Below are 19,716 nucleotides of genomic sequence, written 5' to 3'. Positions count from 1 at the left end.
GATGAGATGCACATAATGTATATAGTGTATAGTGTCTGTAGTATAGGCAGTGATGAGATGCATATAATGTATATAGTGTATAGTGTGTGTAGTATAGGCAGTGATGAGATGCATATAATGTATATAGTGTATAGTGTGTGTAGTATAGGCAGTGATGAGATGCATATAATGTATATAGTGTATAGTGTCTGTAGTATAGGCAGTGATGAGATGCATATAATGTATATAGTGTATAGTGTGTGTAGTATAGGCAGTGATGAGATGCATATAATGTATATGGTGTATAGTGTCTGTTGTATAAGCAGTGATGAGATGCATATAATGTATATAGTGTATAGTGTGTGTAGTATAGGCAGTGATGAGATGCATATAATGTATATAGTGTATAGTGTGTAGTATAGGCAGTGATGAGATGCATATAATGTATATAGTGTATAGTGTGTGTAGTATAGGCAGTGATGAGATGCATATAATGTATATAGTGTATAGTGTCTGTAGTATAGGCAGTGATGAGATGCATATAATGTATATAGTGTATAGTATAGGCAGTGATGAGATGCATATAATGTATATAGTGTATATGGTGTCTGTAGTATAAGCAGTGATGAGATGCATATAATGTATATAGTGTATAGTGTGTGTAGTATAGGCAGTGATGAGATGCATATAATGTATATAGTGTATAGTGTCTGTAGTATAGGCAGTGATGAGATGCATATAATGTATATAGTGTATAGTGTCTGTAGTATAGGCCGTGATGAGATGCATATAATGTATATAGTGTATATGGTGTCTGTAGTATAAGCAGTGATGAGATGCATATAATGTATATAGTGTATAGTGTGTAGTATAGGCAGTGATGAGATGCATATAATGTATATGGTGTCTGTAGTATAAGCAGTGATGAGATGCATATAATGTATATAGTGTATAGTGTGTGTAGTATAGGCAGTGATGAGATGCATATAATGTATATAGTGTATATGGTGTCTGTAGTATAAGCAGTGATGAGATGCATATAATGTATATAGTGTATAGTGTGTGTAGTATAGGCAGTGATGAGATGCACATAATGTATATAGTGTATAGTGTCTGTAGTATAGGCAGTGATGAGATGCATATAATGTATATAGTGTATAGTGTGTGTAGTATAGGCAGTGATGAGATGCACATAATGTATATAGTGTATAGTGTCTGTAGTATAGGCAGTGATGAGATGCATATAATGTATATAGTGTATAGTGTCTGTAGTATAGGCAGTGATGAGATGCATATAATGTATATAGTGTATAGTGTCTGTAGTATAGGCAGTGATGAGATGCATATAATGTATATAGTGTATAGTGTGTAGTATAGGCAGTGATGAGATGCATATAATGTATATAGTGTATAGTGTGTGTAGTATAGGCAGTGATGAGATGCATATAATGTATATAGTGTATAGTGTGTAGTATAGGCAGTGATGAGATGCATATAATGTATATAGTGTATAGTGTGTGTAGTATAGGCAGTGATGAGATGCATATAATGTATATAGTGTATAGTGTCTGTAGTATAGGCAGTGATGAGATGCATATAATGTATATAGTGTATAGTGTCTGTAGTATAGGCAGTGATGAGATGCATATAATGTATATAGTGTATAGTGTCTGTAGTATAGGCAGTGATGAGATGCACATAATGTATATAGTGTATAGTGTCTGTGGTATAGGCAGTGATGAGATGCATATAATGTATATAGTGTATAGTGTGTGTAGTATAGGCAGTGATGAGATGCACATAATGTATATAGTGTATAGTGTCTGTAGTATAGGCAGTGATGAGATGCATATAATGTATATAGTGTATAGTGTCTGTAGTATAGGCAGTGATGAGATGCATATAATGTATATAGTGTATAGTGTGTAGTATAGGCAGTGATGAGATGCATATAATGTATATAGTGTATAGTGTGTGTAGTATAGGCAGTGATGAGATGCATATAATGTATATAGTGTATAGTGTGTAGTATAGGCAGTGATGAGATGCATATAATGTATATAGTGTATAGTGTGTGTAGTATAGGCAGTGATGAGATGCATATAATGTATATAGTGTATAGTGTCTGTAGTATAGGCAGTGATGAGATGCATATAATGTATATAGTGTATAGTGTCTGTAGTATAGGCAGTGATGAGATGCATATAATGTATATAGTGTATAGTGTCTGTAGTATAGGCAGTGATGAGATGCACATAATGTATATAGTGTATAGTGTGTGTAGTATAGGCAGTGATGAGATGCATATAATGTATATAGTGTATAGTGTGTAGTATAGGCAGTGATGAGATGCATATAATGTATATAGTGTATAGTGTCTGTAGTATAGGCAGTGATGAGATGCATATAATGTATATAGTGTATAGTGTCTGTAGTATAGGCAGTGATGAGATGCATATAATGTATATAGTGTATAGTGTCTGTAGTATAGGCAGTGATGAGATGCACAGCGCACCCATTGGCTCCGGCCAGCCTCTGCCATCCAATGCTTTAGTGATGATGCTGCTGATGTATTTGGGAAGTTGGCTGCCTCTGAGCTCCAGTGAAAGGCAGAGATCTCTGTGTAAATATGCACAGTGCAGCCTCAGTGCATGAATGAGAGGAGCCTCTGCTGACTCTCTATCCTCCCTGCTCGTGTGCTGGTGAATCATGGATGTGTCTGGCCGGCTCTGCCTGTCCTTCCTGCTGTCCCAGGTAAGCTGAGCATCCTCTGCCTTCCCCCCCTCTCCCCCATTCTCTGCATTTCCCTCATTTTCCATCACTGTGTCCTTCTCCTCTCCGCTGCCCGTCTCAGCTCTGCTGCCAACTTGGCTGGATGGGAAGTGGGGGTGCAGCTCTGGTGCTTTTCTGGTCATCCTCATCACCCCACCCTCGTGTGAGCCCCCCTGTGGGATGCAGCCCCCCCCCCTCCTCCCCCACCACCCCTATTCCCAGTGCTTCTATCAATAGCCTGCACTGTTCTCTGCCAGTAGCTATCTATTGCTGTGGAATCCCGTCTAGCTGCGGGCACCGGCTGCACTCGGGGAGCAGGATTTTGGGTGCCCTCTCTGCGCTTGGAGCAGAATTTGAGGCGTCCCTTCTGTTTATAGTGCAGGATTTGAGGTGCCCTCTCTTGGCATGGAACAAGATTTGGGGTGCACCCCATGCACAGAGCAGGATTTGTGGTGTCCCCTCTGTCTATGGAGCAGGATTTAGGGTGCACTCTCTGTGCATGCAGCAGGATTTGGGGTGCCCTCTGTATATTTGGAGCAGGATTTGGGGTGCCCCCTCTGTGTGCATGGAAGATTATTTTGGTTCATTTCTCTTTATGGAGCAGGGTTTGGGGTGCCCCCTTTGCATGGAGCAGGATTTTGGGTACCCCCTGTGTATGGAGCAGGATTTGGGGTACCCCTCTGTGTATGGAGCAGGGTTTGGGGTGCCCCTTTGCATGGAGCAGGATTTGGGGTACCCCCTGTGTATGGAGCAGTATTTGGGGTACCCCCTGTGTATGGAGCAGTATTTGGGGTACCCCCTGTGTGCTGGACTTGGCTGGGATGTGATGATTGCTGAGATTTGGGATGGATCAGCCTGTTGGATTAGCATGCTGAAGTTTTGCATTTGGAGAGGGCATGGTGAGCTGGGGGAGACATTGAGGGGAGCCTCAGGGTTCAGAGCTGCTGCAGATGGCTATAGGCTGGTATATGTAGCAGCATGTATAGTTTTGCAGAGAGAGGGTTAGTAGCTGGGATGTGGTGAGATTGCAGCTGTTACTGCCGCACCCGGAGGAAGACCCCCGATCTGTAAAGTACAGCAGAGAGAGGCTCTAGCACAAACAACTGCTCAGTACTAGACTGGCACGGCTGCTGCTGTCACTCAGCGCTGGGCATGTGTCCCTCTCCCACATCCACCCCTCCAACACACTCCTCTTTGCTGAATTATACACCCTTCCAAACAACTGCATCCCCTTAATATGTCCCCTGTCTCTCCAATACCCCCTGCCACAGATTGCTAAGCAACTCAGTGCGTTGGCAGTGCCAGTGCTGCCACTTTGTGCATCGTCTGTAGCTTGTGTCACCTTGGCTGAAGCTGGAGACAGGAGGCACATTTCTGGCTGTTTGTTTTTCATGGTCTCCTAGCTGCCAATGTGTGTAAAATGATTTCTCACATGCTTTGGAGCAGCCAAGTGACTGTTGTGATATCAGCCCATGGTCTGCCCTCATGTCTTAGCTTCTGTGCTGGGCACAGAGAGTTATAGGTAGTCTGGCAAGGGTGTGCGACTGACAAGAGCTGGACTGGCTGCTCATCTGAAGCTCATGCCTAAATGTTGCAAGCCTTCAGCTGCTGGGGAACTGCAAGTCCCAGCATACCTTGTGGAAATATAATGTCAACGTCATCTATGTCCGATTGATATATATGTAAATATATACAAATGTTTTATTACATGCATACTTATGTTCCTCATCTTAAAATGAACAATAAAATGCTTTTATGATTATTTGTATGAATGTGTTGAGTATAGCATTGTTATTATAATTAGTACTATTGTTCGTGTTTTCTTTTTTCTTCTGATGAACTGTCATCGGTGTTGAGCGGAGGGAAAATGTTTGTCTGCTGTTTATATATTTGACATACAATAACGTAATTCTGTCACTCACATGCAATACATACAATAGTTCTATCTCACCTCTCGTAGGTGAGGTATAATTCTCATACAGAATGTGAAACGCGTTGGCGCTGATTTACAAAGACGGGCGCAACTGAAAAGCCGGAGCTGAAACGCAAGCTGTAGCCGGCAGTTTTCCCGAGCCGGGAAAGGAAATTCTCATTGGTTGCTCAGTTCCATCTTTGCTTCAGTTTTCTTTGCACCTGTCTTGATATTCTAAAACCCCCCCCCCCCCCCATCCCTCAGCTTTGGGGTCTTAGTTTGGTGCGTAGTAGGTGCTGCAGAAGAGAATGTAGAGATTAGCGTGAGCTGAATTCACAGCGCTACTCGCCAGCGATCTCTGATAAACGACTCGGAGCAGATTTCCATCCCTGTAGACGGAGAGCGGCATTCAGTTGTCAGCTCGCTGCGCTCTCTACCTGATGGCAGCAGATGGGTATTTAACAAGGCTGCCTCCACACCGGGACTGATATCACATTGCTATCCTTCCACTGGCAGATCCCCCCTGGATATCTGTTGTTTTGTCCAATCGGTGAACTGCTGCAGGAACCGCCACTCTTTTTTTGTCCAGCAGATTCTCTGCTAGGGAGATAATTATAGCAGACCGTACCACAGCTGTCTTGCTGAAAGTATTACAATAATTACACTTAATTGTAGATAAAACATGGTAAAATGTCACACTGACCCTTAATGCACTTACACGATAGATTTTAGCCCCATTTTAAAGCATCTCACGTTTTTAATCTGTGCCTATAATGATAGGAAATCAGCTGAAGTGTGTGCCAATCTATACTACCCTCAGTATGTATAGTGTAAGCTGTTACTCTGTGCCTGTACTGATAGTAAACTAGCTACAGTGTGTGCTGATCTCTGCTACCTCCAGTATGTACAGTATAAGCTGTTACTTTATGCCAGTACTGATAGTAAACTAGCTGCAGTGTGTTCTGATCTCTGCTACCTCCAGTATGTACAATATAAGCTGTTACTCTGTGCCTGTACTGATAGTAAACTAGCTGCCGTGTGTGCTGATCTCTGATACCCCAGTATGTACAGTATAAGCTGTTACTTTATGCCAGTACTGATAGTAAACTAGTTGCAGTGTGTTCTGATCTCTGCTACCTCCAGTATGTACAATATAAGCTGTTACTCTGTGCCTGTACTGATAGTAAACTAGCTGCAGTGTGTTCTGATCTCTGCTACCTTCAGTATGTAAAGTATAAGCTGTTATGCTGTGCCTGTATTGATAGTAAACTAGCTGTTTTGTGTGCTGATCTCTGCTACCCCCAGTATGAGCTGTTACTCTGTGCCTGTACTGATAGTAAAGTAGCTGCAGTGTGTGCTGATCTATACAACCTCCAGCATGTACAATATAAGCTGTTACTCTGTGCCTGTACTGATAGTAAAGTAGTCTCAGTGTATGCTGATCTCTGCTACTTCCAGAATGTATAGTATAAGCTGTTACTCTGTGCCTTTACTGATAGTAAAGTAGCAGCAGTGAGTGATGATATCTGCTTTCTCCATCATGTACAGTATAAGCTGTTGCTCTGTCCCTGTACTGATAGTAAACTAGCTGCAATGTCTGCTGATCTCTGCTAGCTCGAGTATGTACAGTATAAACTGTTCCTCTGTGTCTGTACTGATAGTAAAGTAGCTGTAGTATGTGCTGATCTCCGCTACCTCCAGCTTGTACGGTGTCAGCTGTTACTCTGTGCCTGTACTGATAGTAAACTAGCTGCAGTGTGTGTTGATCTCTGCTACCTTCAGTATGTACAGTATAAGCTGTTATCCTGTGAATGTACTGATAGTAAACTAGCTGCAGTGTGTGTTGATCTCTGCTACCTTCAGTATGTACAGTATAAGCTGTTATCCTGTGAATGTACTGATAGTAAACTAGCTGCAGTGTGTGTTGATCTCTGCTAACTTCAGTATGTACAGTATAAGCTGTTATCCTGTGAATGTACTGATAGTAAACTAGCTGCAGTGTGTGTTGATCTCTGCTACCTCCAGTATGTACAGTGTAAGATCCCTCTCTGATCGAAATCTGATTAAAGAGAGATGTTTTACTGCCACACACTGCAAATCTACTGATCTACCGCTGCTAACTCTGCACCCCTGACCCGGCCCCTTTGGAGCGAGATCTTTCCGCCCATAGGGATAGATCATTTCAACAGAAGACTGCCATTAGTAAAGTATCAGGATAGGAAATGGGTAACAAAATATCACGAAGAGCATAAGAAATTGAGCTGCCCACTTATCAAAAATGTTTCCAATTCCTTTACGTATATCGCAACAAAATTGCATAAATAAGTAATTAACTCTCTGTTACCTCATTTCAAGAATTTGAAGGGGACAGCACCTTTCTATCATTAAAAGGAAACCTGAGAGAACAAAGTGCCCTGAATGGGTCTTCACCTTGGGAGAGAGAAGGCTCTGGATTCTCAGGCTCCCCTCATTCCCCCGGCCGTTCCATCGCTGTCCCCGCCGAAAAACTATTGACAAGGGCTTGTTGACGGTTTGTGCATGTGCAGGAGCACGGACCCAATCGGGCTTCAACATAAAAAGCCAAACCTGATGGGGTGTGTGCTACCGCGCATGCGTGAACCACTGCAGTGTGTGGCTGCGCTTCGGGGGGTCTAAGAGCTGGAATGGTCTGGCAGCAAAGGATGGGGAAGTTCCTCCCTATCTCCAGAGGTCCTCCAGAGAGTTTCCTCTCCCGAGGTCTAAATGTGGGCTTTGCAAACGTCACCGGTTTGCTCAAGGCCTCTTTCACACTAGGATTCCTGCGCTGCGCTGCGCTCCTCTCCGTAGCCGCAAGGACAATGCAAAGTTATGGAGCCTTGCACACTTATGGAGCCTTGACCGGCTGCAATACACTGGAAGTGTCCGATCCGTCACTCGCCCGACGCAGAGACAACAGCGAGTTACCACCGGATTTCAGCAGAGGCGGAAGTAATGTAAGTCAATAGGCGACGTATACATTTTAAAAAGGATGGCGGCGGCGGTGCAGCGCGCAACAACAGGAATACTACGCGGATCACAGGGAATCCCAGTTACGTATTTCCGGGCCAGCAGGAAGTACGTCACTAAGCAAGTGGCGTGTATGGGGGGCGGTGCTATGCAAATGATCCTGTTGGGGTCATGCATATGAGTTGTTGTTTTCTTGTTGCGTTGCGGTGCGATGCGGCGGGGAAGAGGAATCGCATTGCAGGCAGCGCACACTTTAATGAAACCTGCCTCGGTGAATTTATCCTTTTTTGTTAACTTTGTTTATTTCTACTTGGGATTCACACTTCTTTTACTAACACCCAATGGGTTAAAGCAATCACTTCTTCCTCCAATCTCAGGAAACGTGTAAATCACAGAGGGAAGAGTTTCATCCAAATACACAGCAAGTTGTAATTCAGCAGGAAGCAGAACCTGCACCGGCTAAACCAGAACTTTGAGTCATTTTGCTTCCCACAGAAACAAATACTGATCTCTGGTGGTGATGTGGTCGGCCAGCCTGTGTCAGCACCACTGCACTGGTATGGGCTTCATAAATGCTGCTTCAGGCAAAGTCTGATCACACAGGTAGCTTATCCTGCTTCACAGAATTCTCTTATTTTGCAATTTGCGGTTGTGCCTGAACAACCGTTCCTGCATACCACTGCTGGAATCAAATTGTCTCCTTTAGTCACTAACAGCAGCCAAGTCCAGGGAAAGTCAGGAGGCCAAATCTACTCTCCCAACTCCTTCCTGTTAGAGCACTGCAAATACCATACCAACAGGCAGTCTGCAACAGGCAGGATCAATAACACAGGTGGTCGCTACTCTGTAGAGGAAGCTGGAGGGGGAGGTAGGTCATCTTTGCTTAGATACCCCAGACGTGTCATGTGACTGCAAAGAGGCTGCTTTCAGCAGTCGCTGCATTTTCTGACTCCTTATAATGTTATCTGTGGTCCCGGCTGATGAAATATAACCGCTTCGTATCGCTTCGCTCATCAGCAGAGGGAACTGCGTCTGTATAATATTATACAAAAGGAGGCAAGAGAGGCAAAAAGCCAACCTGAAAAAGGTAAAATTATATTTTTAATAGCTAAATAAAGTTTTCTACTGTGAGCCGACGCACAATCTCTGAGCTCTCACATTGATTAGACAATGGAAGCAAGCAGTGCGTAGAAGAACCGCGATGCCTCAGGCCCCCCCCCCCCCCCCCTCCTCCTCCGGCACTCACGGGGGTATAGAATCACTTATAGGCAATAACAAGTAGGTGGCAATGTCAAAGACGATCTAGATAAAAAGGAGAGAGGGATTTAGTGTCGGATGACTTTCCGTCAATGGCAGAAGCATTCGGGAATACTCAGTCATAATGATGTGGTACGTGGCTCTTGCAGAGGGATTAAAATGATCTATAATAACAGTGCAGGTGAGTATTATGGAGAAACCTGTGGGAGTTGATGTGTGAGACTGTGCGAGCCGTGCTGTACTCGGCGCGGGTTCCAGCGGCGTGCTGGTAGTGCTGATCCCCTCAGTCGCTCAGAGTAGCTCGCCAGCGCAGGAACCAGCGCAGTGGTCAATAATCCATCCCATCCCTGCTGAACTGCACGATCCCACCAGGCAGAGGCGTTTCTGGCCATTTTAGTGTCCCAGGCTGGGAACCTATCTCACTCCCCAATCTTGTGAATAGGGAATTGTGGTAGAAGGTTATCGACAATGTAAAAAAGAACACAGAAACAACAGGAGCCCAAATGATGCAGTACGTCACGAGTTAAAGGATGGTCACACAAGGGGCAACTAACCACTGAAGGCAGGTGGAGATCTATAAACCCGACACCACTCGGGTGTCCAGCTGGAACTGGATCCTTTTGTACTCTTGGCAAAACAACAAAGGACCTATCAGTGGCACAGCCACTGGGTACCAGAGTACACCACTCCAGGGGAGGGTGGGAAGCACAAAGGGGGGAAGAGGCACCCAATGATAGATAGTATCTAAATCCAAGAAAGGAGCGTTCTGTTCTTGGCTGTAGATACATCTCTGGCACTGTATTTGTCCTGAGGAAGTGGGTGTTAGTCCCACGAAACGCATTGCCTGTGCTTATTAACCTCCCCGGCGTTCTATTGAGATCGCCAGGGAGGCTGCGGGAGGGGTTTTTTTTAATTAAAAAAAAACTATTTCATGCAGCCAACTGAAAGTTGGCTGCATGAAAGCCCACTAGAGGGCGCTCCGGAGGCGTTCTTCCGATCACCTCCGGCGCCCAGAATAAACAAGGAAGGCCGTAATGAGCAGCCTTCCTTGTTTGGCTTTCCTCGTCGCCATGGCGACGAGCGGAGTGACGTCATGGACGTCAGCCGACGTCCTGACGTCAGCCGCCTCCGATCCAGCCCTTAGCGCTGGCCGGAACTGATTGGTCCGGCTGCGCAGGGCTCGGGCGGCTGGGGGGACCCTCTTTCGCCGCTGCTCGCGGCGGATCGCCGCAGAGCGGCGATCAGGCAGCACTCGCGGCTGGCAAAGTGCCGGCTGCGTGTGCTGCTTTTTATTTGAAGAAAATCGGCCCAGCAGGGCCTGAGCGGCAGCCTCCGGCGGTGATGGACGAGCTGAGCTCGTCCATACCGCTCAGGAGGTTAAACTTCATATGTGTATGAATATGCCGTTATTATGGTAAGCCACCTCTCCCTTTATTATTTTAGCTGTTTTTATCTATCATTGGGCGCCTTTCCCCCCTTTGTGCTGTGAATAGGGAGATCATAATGTACATCAATTATTTTGCAAGTACCATTAGCAAATAGTTATGCTATATACAAATATAATGTTGTTTCTCAAGATACTTCTGCAAAGGAAGCACAAATCATTTCCAGGCTAGATACAGTTCATCAACCCAAACGCATTGAACTAATATAACAAACCATTTCCCTAACTGTAATCTGGTATGTGTATCCACTTTATGAAAAAAAAAATCATACTGTTTACGTACAGCCTGGGTCTTCACATGTCAGAATATTGTCCAGAGAGCAGCAACAATCAATATAGGCCAAAGATAAATCAAGTACAGTTTACTATGGTTATTAATACCACCTGCTGTATCACTGTTATGCTATTCAGCCCTTCTCTGCTATGCAAAACAACAGTGCCCATTTAGGTTTTAATATTACCATCCATCCATGGGTCACTCTGTGAGCTCACTAGGGAACTGGGTCACTCTGTTAGGTCTAGAGAGCTTGGACACCCTATGGATGCACTGGGCAGCTGGGGCACACTATGGGGACACTGGGAAGCTGGGACACCCTATGGAGACACAGGGAGGCTGGGACACCATATGGATGCACTGGGAAGCTGGGACACACTATGAGGACATTAGGAAGCTGGGACACACTATGGAGGCACTGGGAGGCTGGGACACCCTATGGAGGCGCTGGGACACACTATGAGGACACTGGGAAGCTGGGACTCACTATGGGGACACTGGGAAGCTGGGACACACTATGGGGGACACTGGGAAGCTAGGGCACCCTATGAGGGACACTGGGAATCTGGGACACCCTATAAAGGCACTGGGAGGCTGGGACACCCTATAGATGCACTGGGAAGTTGGGACACACTATAGGGACACTGGGAAGCTGGGACACACTATGAGGACACTGGGAAGCTGGGGAACACTATGAGGACACTGGGAAGCTGGGGAACACTATGAGGACACTGGGAAGCTGGGACACACTATGAGGACACTGGGAAGCTGGGATACACTATGGGGGACACTAGGAAGCTGGGATACACTATGGGGACACTGGGAGGCTGGGACACACTATGGAGGCACTGGGAAGCTGGGACACACTATGGAGGCACTGGGAAGCTGGGACACACTATGGAGGCACTGGGAAGCTGAGACACACTATGGACGCACTAGGAAGCTGGGACACACTATGGAGGCACTGGAAAGCTGGAACACACTATGGAGGCACTGGGAAGCTGGGAAACACTATAAGGGACGCTGGGAAGCTGGGACACACTATGGGGACACTAGGAAGCTGAGACACACTATGGATGCACTGGGAAGCTGGGACACACTATGGGTGCACTGGGAAGCAGAGACACCCTATGGGGAGACTGTGAAGTTGGGGCACTCTATGGATGCACTGGGAAGCTGGGACACACTATAGGAACACTGGGAAGCTGGGACACACTATGGTGGAGCTGGGAAGCTAGGACACCCTATGGATGCACTGGGAAGGCGGGACACACAATGGAGATACTGGGAAGCTGGGACACACTATGGATGCACTGGGAAGCTGGGACACACTATGGGTGCACTGGGAAGCAGAGACACCCTATGGGGAGACTGTGAAGTTGGGGCACTCTATGGATGCACTGGGAAGCTGGGACACACTATGGGAACACTGGGAAGCTGGGACACACTATGGTGGAGCTGGGAAGCTAGGACACCCTATGGATGCACTGGGAAGGCGGGACACACAATGGAGATACTGGGAAGCTGGGACACCCTATAGAGGCACTGGGAAGCTGGGACACCCTATGGATGCACTTGGAAACTGGGACACACTATGGTGGCACTGGGAAGCTGGGACACACTATGGAGGCACTGGGAAGCTGGGACACACTATGGGGGCACTGGGAAGCTGGGACACACTATGGGGGCACTGGGAAGCTGGGACACCCTTTGGATGCACTGGGAAGCAGAGACACCCTATGGGGAGACTGTGAAGTTGGGGCACCCTATGGATGCACTGGGAAGCTGGGGCACCCTATGGATGCACTAAGAAGCTGGGGCACCCTGTGGAGGCACTGAAAGGCTGGGACACCCTGTGGATGCACTGGGAAGCTGAGGCACCCTATGCATGCACTGGGAAGCTAGGGCACCCTATGCATGCACTGGGAAGCTGGGACACCCTATGGATGCACTGGGAAGCTAGGGCACCCTATGGATGCACTGGGAGGCTGGGACACCCTATGGATGCACTGGGAAGCTGGGACACACTATGGATGCACTGGGAAGCTGGGACACACTATGGATGCACTGGGAAGCTGGGACACCCTATGGATGCACTGGGAAGCTAGGGCACCCTATGGATGCACTGGGAGGCTGGGACACCCTATGGATGCACTGGGAAGCTGGGATACCCTATGCATGCACTGGGAAGCTGGGACACCCTATGGATGCACTGGGAAGCTGGGACACCCTATGGATGCACTGGGAGGCTGGGACACACTATGGCCGCACTGGGAAGCTGGGATACTCTATGCATGCACTGGGAAGCTGGGACACCCTATGGATGCACTGGGAAGCTGGGACACACTATGGCCGCACTGGGAAGCTGGGATACTCTATGCATGCACTGGGAAGCTGGGACACCCTATGGATGCACTGGGAGGCTGGGACACACTATGGCCGCACTGGGAAGCTGGGATACTCTATGCATGCACTGGGAAGCTGGGACACCCTATGGATGCACTGGGAAGCTGGGACACACTATGGCCGCACTGGGAAGCTGGGATACTCTATGCATGCACTGGGAAGCTGGGACACCCTATGGATGCACTGGGAGGCTGGGACACACTATGGCCGCACTGGGAAGCTGGGATACTCTATGCATGCACTGGGAAGCTGGGACACCCTATGGATGCACTGGGAAGCTGGGACACACTATGGATGCACTGGGAAGCTGGGACGCACTGGGAAGCTGGGACGCACTGGGAAGCTGGGACACACTATGGATGCACTGGGAAGCTGGGACACACTATGGATGCACTGGGAAGCTAGGACGCACTGGGAAGCTGGGACGCACTGGGAAGCTGGGACACACTATGGATGCACTGGGAAGCTAGGACGCACTGGGAAGCTGGGACGCACTGGGAAGCTGGGACACACTATGGATGCACTGGGAAGCTGGGACACACTATGGATGCACTGGGAAGCTAGGACGCTCTGGGAAGCTGGGACACACTATGCATGCACTGGGAAGCTGGGATACCCTATGGATGCACTGGGAAGCTGGGACACACTATGGCCGCACTGGGAAGCTGGGATACCCTATGGCCGCACTGGGAAGCCGGGATACCCTATGGATGCACTGGGAAGCTGGGACACACTATAGATGCACTGGGAAGCTGGGGGGACACCGGAAAGCCACAGTAACACAGGACTTCATACAATTATTTCTCACTTTTTGTATGTTTTGGAGACCCCTGTGAACGCCCAAATCCTTCCTTTCATCTGATCTCAGAACTCCAGAATAATGCCGGATATCAGATATGATCCCCCAGCCTGGCGTCCTTCTACTCATGTTCCTAACCTATACCGTACTCGTAGCAGCCCACTCGGATCTGGGCGTCGCTCCGCATCCTTCTTGGCATCACTTTCGGTGGGAGTGACTGAAGCCCCCCCTGTGGGTCTCAGGATACGATGTGACTGGCAGCTTAAGAAGATAAAATAAATAAATAAAAGCGCTATACGCCTCTGATATGTAGCATAATGTAAGCGGTGCGTTCTGACGTGGATGGATTGTAATTACTCCGCCGCTGTCATCCCGTCACTCCTATCCACATTATACTGTAAATGCCTTCTTCACTTTCCCATCTCATTCTGTGTTAGTTACAGAAAATAAATGTTTTTCTGTGCGTGCGAATGTGATCAGCTCAATGTAAATGATCGGAACAATCTGTATGTGTCTATCAGCACTGGGGCCAGCGAGCTGCTGGGGCTGACTTGTTTTTAACCTAGCGGTATTGACAGATATATCCGTCCATACAAAACATACTGTGAACAGTATAAACGTGCTTACACATCAATACTCTCCTGCACTGTATACTAGACCCTTGCTTGACACATTTTGGCAAGTTACAGGAAAAAAAAAGTTCTAAAAATTAATTTTATCACCTTTTGCACAGAAATCCTGGGGAAATTGAACGACAGGGAGGTGTTTAAAGGTGAATGCTACAGGGATGGCAATGTTAAAGAGGAACTTTAACCAAGGATTGAACTTCATCCCAATCAGCAGCTGATATCCCCTTTCCCACGAAAAATCTCTACCTTTTCTCAAATAGATCATCAGAGTGTCTGTATGGATATTGTAGTGAAACCCCTCCCACAGTATGATGTCATGATCAAGGTCCTGACTGTTTGCTGTCTGTGAACCTTGTTGCATTGTGGGAGATAACAGCTTTTTCCAACTGCCAAGGATACAGTATCTCCTTCTGTGCATAGAACACTCAGTAACGAACATTCAATACAGATCACCTGGAAGAACTAACAATGTCACCACCAGATATACATTTGTGAATGCAAATCAAGGAGAAGAAATATTTTACAATGGCCAAACACTGACTAAATAATCTATAACTGAATATTGTTAAAATAAGCAATTTTATTTATTATGTAATTTTCACTACAGTTCTACCTTAAAGTGAACCCCCAGACTAAAAATTGACTCAGCAGCACTGAAAAGGCCTGGTGTTTCTTTAACAGTTTCACAGCATTAGAACTTTGTTTCTCTTATACAAGCCTCATTTTTAGCTGCACAGAAGAAAACTGCCCGGGCATTTTTCCCCTGATGCTGTGCAAAGCATGATGGGATTTCTGATGTTGTTCTCGTTCTGCTGTTTTTTGGTGCAATTTTTTTTTTGACATTTGAAGCCTAGCGCATGCAGCTGGGAGGGGTGATCAGGACACAGGACAGTTGGAACTGTGTCTCCTGCTCCCTGTCACCTCCTTTCAACCAAAAAGATGGCTGCCCCCATGACAAAGATGGCAGCCCCCATGAATCACAAACATTTGCCTGTTCTTTTAAAACAGGGTGGGAAAAAAATTATATTATCTATCTATTCTAATTAACATAACTAATGTAACTTAATGACAGTATGTTTGTTTAGGCTGAAGTTCCCCTTTAAAGTGAATCTGAAATGTAAAATAAGGCTGCTTTCCCACCAGGACGTTGCGTTTTAGGGGACGTTATAGGTCGCATAACGTGCCCCTAATGCAACGCCTGGTGGTGTTGGTGGAGGACGCTACCAAGAGCCACGTTATGCAGCTCTTGGTGCGCCTTTTCTGTGCTATGGATGCGAAGACCACGTGATCCGCATCACGTGGCCCCGCCAGCCAATTGCCGCACAGGGCGGCACTCCAGGAAGTAAACAGTGCACGTCACACTGTGCAGTGAATATTAATTAGCCATGTGGCTGGCCGAGGAAGAGGGGAGACCTCCTGAGCAGGTGCAAACAGTCTGACGTGCCTCAGCCGCGTATAACGCACAGCATGCAGCACTTTAACTTGACGTGCTGCGTTACAATGTAACGCAACGTGGGCACTGAACAGCCCATTGATTTTTCATTGCTGTGCGGTGGGCTGCGTTACAGGCTGCACTAACGTGCGCCTGTAGCGTCTTAATGTGAAAGCAGCCTTAACGTATGAAATAATTACCGGTATATGTGTAGTATGGATGAAAAATAGAACATTAGTAGCATCAGGGCCGGATTTCTGGAAAGGCGCAGGCCTTGGGCAGCTGCAGCCAAAGGGGGCACCTGAACATTAAAGAGATGTTGCAACATGTGAAAGAGGGGGGTGAAAATGGGGAGGAACACATGTAAATGGGAAATGTATGCGCAAAGGAGCTGTTCAGGAAGGAGAGGGGCTGCAGTGCGTGGATGTTACACATGGAAGATGAGGCTGCACATGGAATGGGAGGGGCTGCAGCACATGGGTGATACACATGAAGGAGGGGGCTGCACATGGAATGGGAGGGGCGCTGCTGCAACATACCTGGCCTAGAAGCACAAAAAGTATAAATCCTCGAGTAGTATAGTAAAGAGTTTCATATTTTTATTTTCAGTTATAACTTAAAACAAATTGCATCAAATTGTTACAGCTGCTGTTTAGAATCCACAATCTGCTTTGTTTAGCTGAAAGGGATGCAGAAATAATGACCATTTGAACTTTCCTGAGGAAAAAAAATCATTAGAATCCCTATCTCACTGTTTCGCAGCTGTTTTGACTTCTATTCACTGTTCAGGAATCCTGGACTGGATTTGACAAGGTGTCGACAAGCTGTTTTGCATGGATAACAACTCAAGTTTTTTTTTCTTTCTAAATCTTTTGCTATACTGGAAAACAGAAGGAGACTCCTGATCATTTCTTTGTAGGGATAGTATGTACAGTATGTGTATTTATTCATCTAATCTTGTCACGTCACTTCAGGTGCACTTTAAATGTAGAACGTTGTACATTTTGTACACTTTATTTATACTTTATATAATTTATTACTGTGATATTTAAATCTTCTGTAGTTTATAACTTTTGAACAAGAGTGTAGTGCATGAATCCACCATGAGTTTTGTAGCCCAATATTTTCTTTAGTGATTGGTTTTGGTGACAGTTTTGCTGAATATAATGTAGAGAGAAGAGAGAGAGAGAAGCAGGAGGAGTCCCTATTGGTGGATTGTTGGAATATAAGACACCTGTACAGACCTAACACTATTGCCCCAAAATATCACAAACAAGGGTGTTGGGTAGCTGTATAGTGTGCACATAGCTGTAGGCCATACACATCAAACTCCAGCCCATGGGTCAAATCTGGCCTGCAGAGCCATTAAATTTGGCTCCCAAGTGCTTTCCCTAAGCTGCATTAATTTTGGCCCACTTGCAGTGCTGGATTTACCATAAGGCACTGTAGGCACGTGTCAACAGGCGCCTGATGATGGAAAGGCGGCTAACTCCACTCCCCAAGTACCTCCCTCCCTCCTTCCCTATGCAAAGTCCCGAGTGGAGTGAGATCAGAGGTTACTCACCTGGCTCTTGGCAATCCACTGACGAGATAGAGGGGCACCTCTCTATCTACTTACTACTGGGGTTCCTCTAGCTACCTGATACTTGGGGGCACCTCTAGCTACTTAATACTGAGGGTACTTAATGCTAAGGGACACCTGAAGCTACCTATGATGGGTAAGGAAAGTCAGGGAGAAGTGACAGCTGGGACAGTCAGCACACTTGCGATGCAGTTTGGCAGGAGTTTGTAGGTTCATGGAGGGTGAAATCTAAGGTACCAGGAGATCTGTGCCTATAGGCTCTTGTGAGGTAAATCTGGGCCTGCCCACTCTAGACCATCAGGCAGGGCCTGGCCAAGGCATAGGCTGGAGAGGCTCCAGCCTCAGGGCGCAGTGTAGGAGGGGGCGCACAATTCATTCAGCTGTCATTCCTAATTGTGTATGAAGCAGAAAAAAATAAGAAAAAGGGATACATAGCAGCGACTGCAAGCCAGATAACTAGATATTAAGGGGTTGAGGAGGTTGTGGGCCCTGTGGCCCTCTTAGTCTAATAGCAATCCGTGTGTGACAGCTGGGGTGGGAAGGATGGAGGGGCGCACTTTGGTGTCTCAGCCTTGGGTGCTGGAGGACCTTGTCCCTGCTCTGCCATCAGGAAAGCTATACTGGAGGTGCAGCCCTAGATCACTTGGAAAGCCATATGTGGGCGGGAGGGGGAAAGCATTAGACACCAGGAAACTGTATAGGGTGATTGAGGGGGGACCAATAGACACCAGGGAGCTGTATAGAGGAAGGAGGAGGCATTAAACACTAAGGAACTATATAGGGAAGGGGGAGGAGGACCACTAGAAACCAAGGAGGGAGGTGGCCACTAAACCTTGAGGTTGGCTTGCAGCGTAGTCCCAGGGTTCAATTTCGGCCCACTTTGTATTTCAGTCTCACACCCCTGCCGTAGGCAGAGAGAAACAGACAGACATCTAGCACAAGACAAGGGAACTCTCAGAGAATATACAACCGTTTCCAGCAGAAGATACCTGCAGTGACCTCAGCTGGACAAATATACAGACAGCGCGATTGCCGGAAGCGCTTAGAATTCCACACAGCGGCGGCAGGGGGATATAAAATCAGATTTGAATCAGGATGGGTCAGCTTGTCCGTGACATCCAGCGCAGGCAGTTTTCATCATAGCGAGCCTAATGTGCATCCGTCATCCCCGCGGCAGTAATCAGCACCGTATATCGGAAATTCTACAGTTTCAAGACGCTCAAATTACAGCGCCCAGTTTGTAAAACGCTCTTAATGCACCTCGGAATATAATGATATTGTGAGTGGTGTAACCCCTGGAGGATGCACTTAGAGAATATAGAGTACTTCTTAACAACACACCAGCCTCCTCCCAGGTACAAGGCTCCTATCTGATTTCACGGAAGAAATGTTAATGCTATTCTGATATGTGAGGATGACAAATTTTTCTACCTTATGTTTCTGATGGGGAAAGCAGAGAAGGAGTTTATATGAAGCCTGGGATCCGACATTTTCCACAGTTTAATAACGCCGGACTCCTCTCGCTGTAACTTATTGCATAGTGCTTCCACCCGATTGTGTTCAGAACTACGGCATTACAGGACCACTATAGCAAAAATCGTAAAATGTAAAATACATGCAAGCATACATAAGAAGTACGTTTCTTCCAGAGAAAAATGTGCCAAAAATTATTTTTCTCCTATGTTGCTGTCACTTACAGTAAGTAGTAGAAATCTGGCCGAACCGACAGGTTTTGGCTTAGCCCATCTCCTCATGGGGGGTTCTCAGAGTTTTCTTTATTTCAAAAGCACTCAATGGCAGTTGCTCTATTCAACTGCCGAAAAAGTTTTCAGTGTGCAGGGCAGCTAGCCAGCATCATTGTATAAATCCTTATCGGGGATTGTCATTTTATAAAGAATAAATGCCAGGCTGATAATCCCCCATGAAGAGATGGACTAGTAGGTCGGTAATGTCAGATTTCTACTACCTACTGTGCACTGCGCACAAGAATGAACTGCGCACAAGAATGAACCATCACCGCTTTAAAATTAATGAGGGTAAAATGGACACACCAGTGGGCCAACACTTCTGTGAACCAGGACACAGCATGCAAGATCTAAAAGTATTTATTCTTAAGGGTAACTTCAAAAATGAACAAGCAAGAAAGATTTCTGAGTACAAATTTATGAAAATGTTCAAGACATTAACAGCAATTTTACATTGTGGAATGGGATTCATGACTCCTTATGTAACATGATTGACTTGG

General features: G+C 46.5%; 1 protein-coding gene across 4 annotated transcripts in view; it reads left to right on the top strand.

Moving 5' to 3' along the window:
* The window catches only part of CDH13 (cadherin 13), a 1,882,652-nt gene that overhangs the window by 753,739 nt on the left and 1,109,197 nt on the right, over positions 1–19,716 (top strand). Inside the window, exon 1 of one of the 4 annotated variants that reach the window (XM_068261399.1) lies at positions 2,594–2,733. The exons of the other annotated variants lie outside the window; for them this stretch is intronic. Coding sequence (XP_068117500.1) covers positions 2,689–2,733 — 45 coding nt within the window. The 5' untranslated portion in view covers positions 2,594–2,688. Of the gene's footprint in view, positions 1–2,593; positions 2,734–19,716 lie in introns of those variants that run through there. 4 annotated transcript variants of the gene reach the window in all.

The sequence above is a fragment of the Hyperolius riggenbachi genome, chromosome 11 (genome assembly GCF_040937935.1).
Source record: "Hyperolius riggenbachi isolate aHypRig1 chromosome 11, aHypRig1.pri, whole genome shotgun sequence".
In the NCBI taxonomy this organism is placed as follows: domain Eukaryota; kingdom Metazoa; phylum Chordata; class Amphibia; order Anura; family Hyperoliidae; genus Hyperolius; species Hyperolius riggenbachi.
Note: the sequence above shows the minus strand (reverse complement) of the source record. Positions and strands in the feature narration are given on the sequence as shown.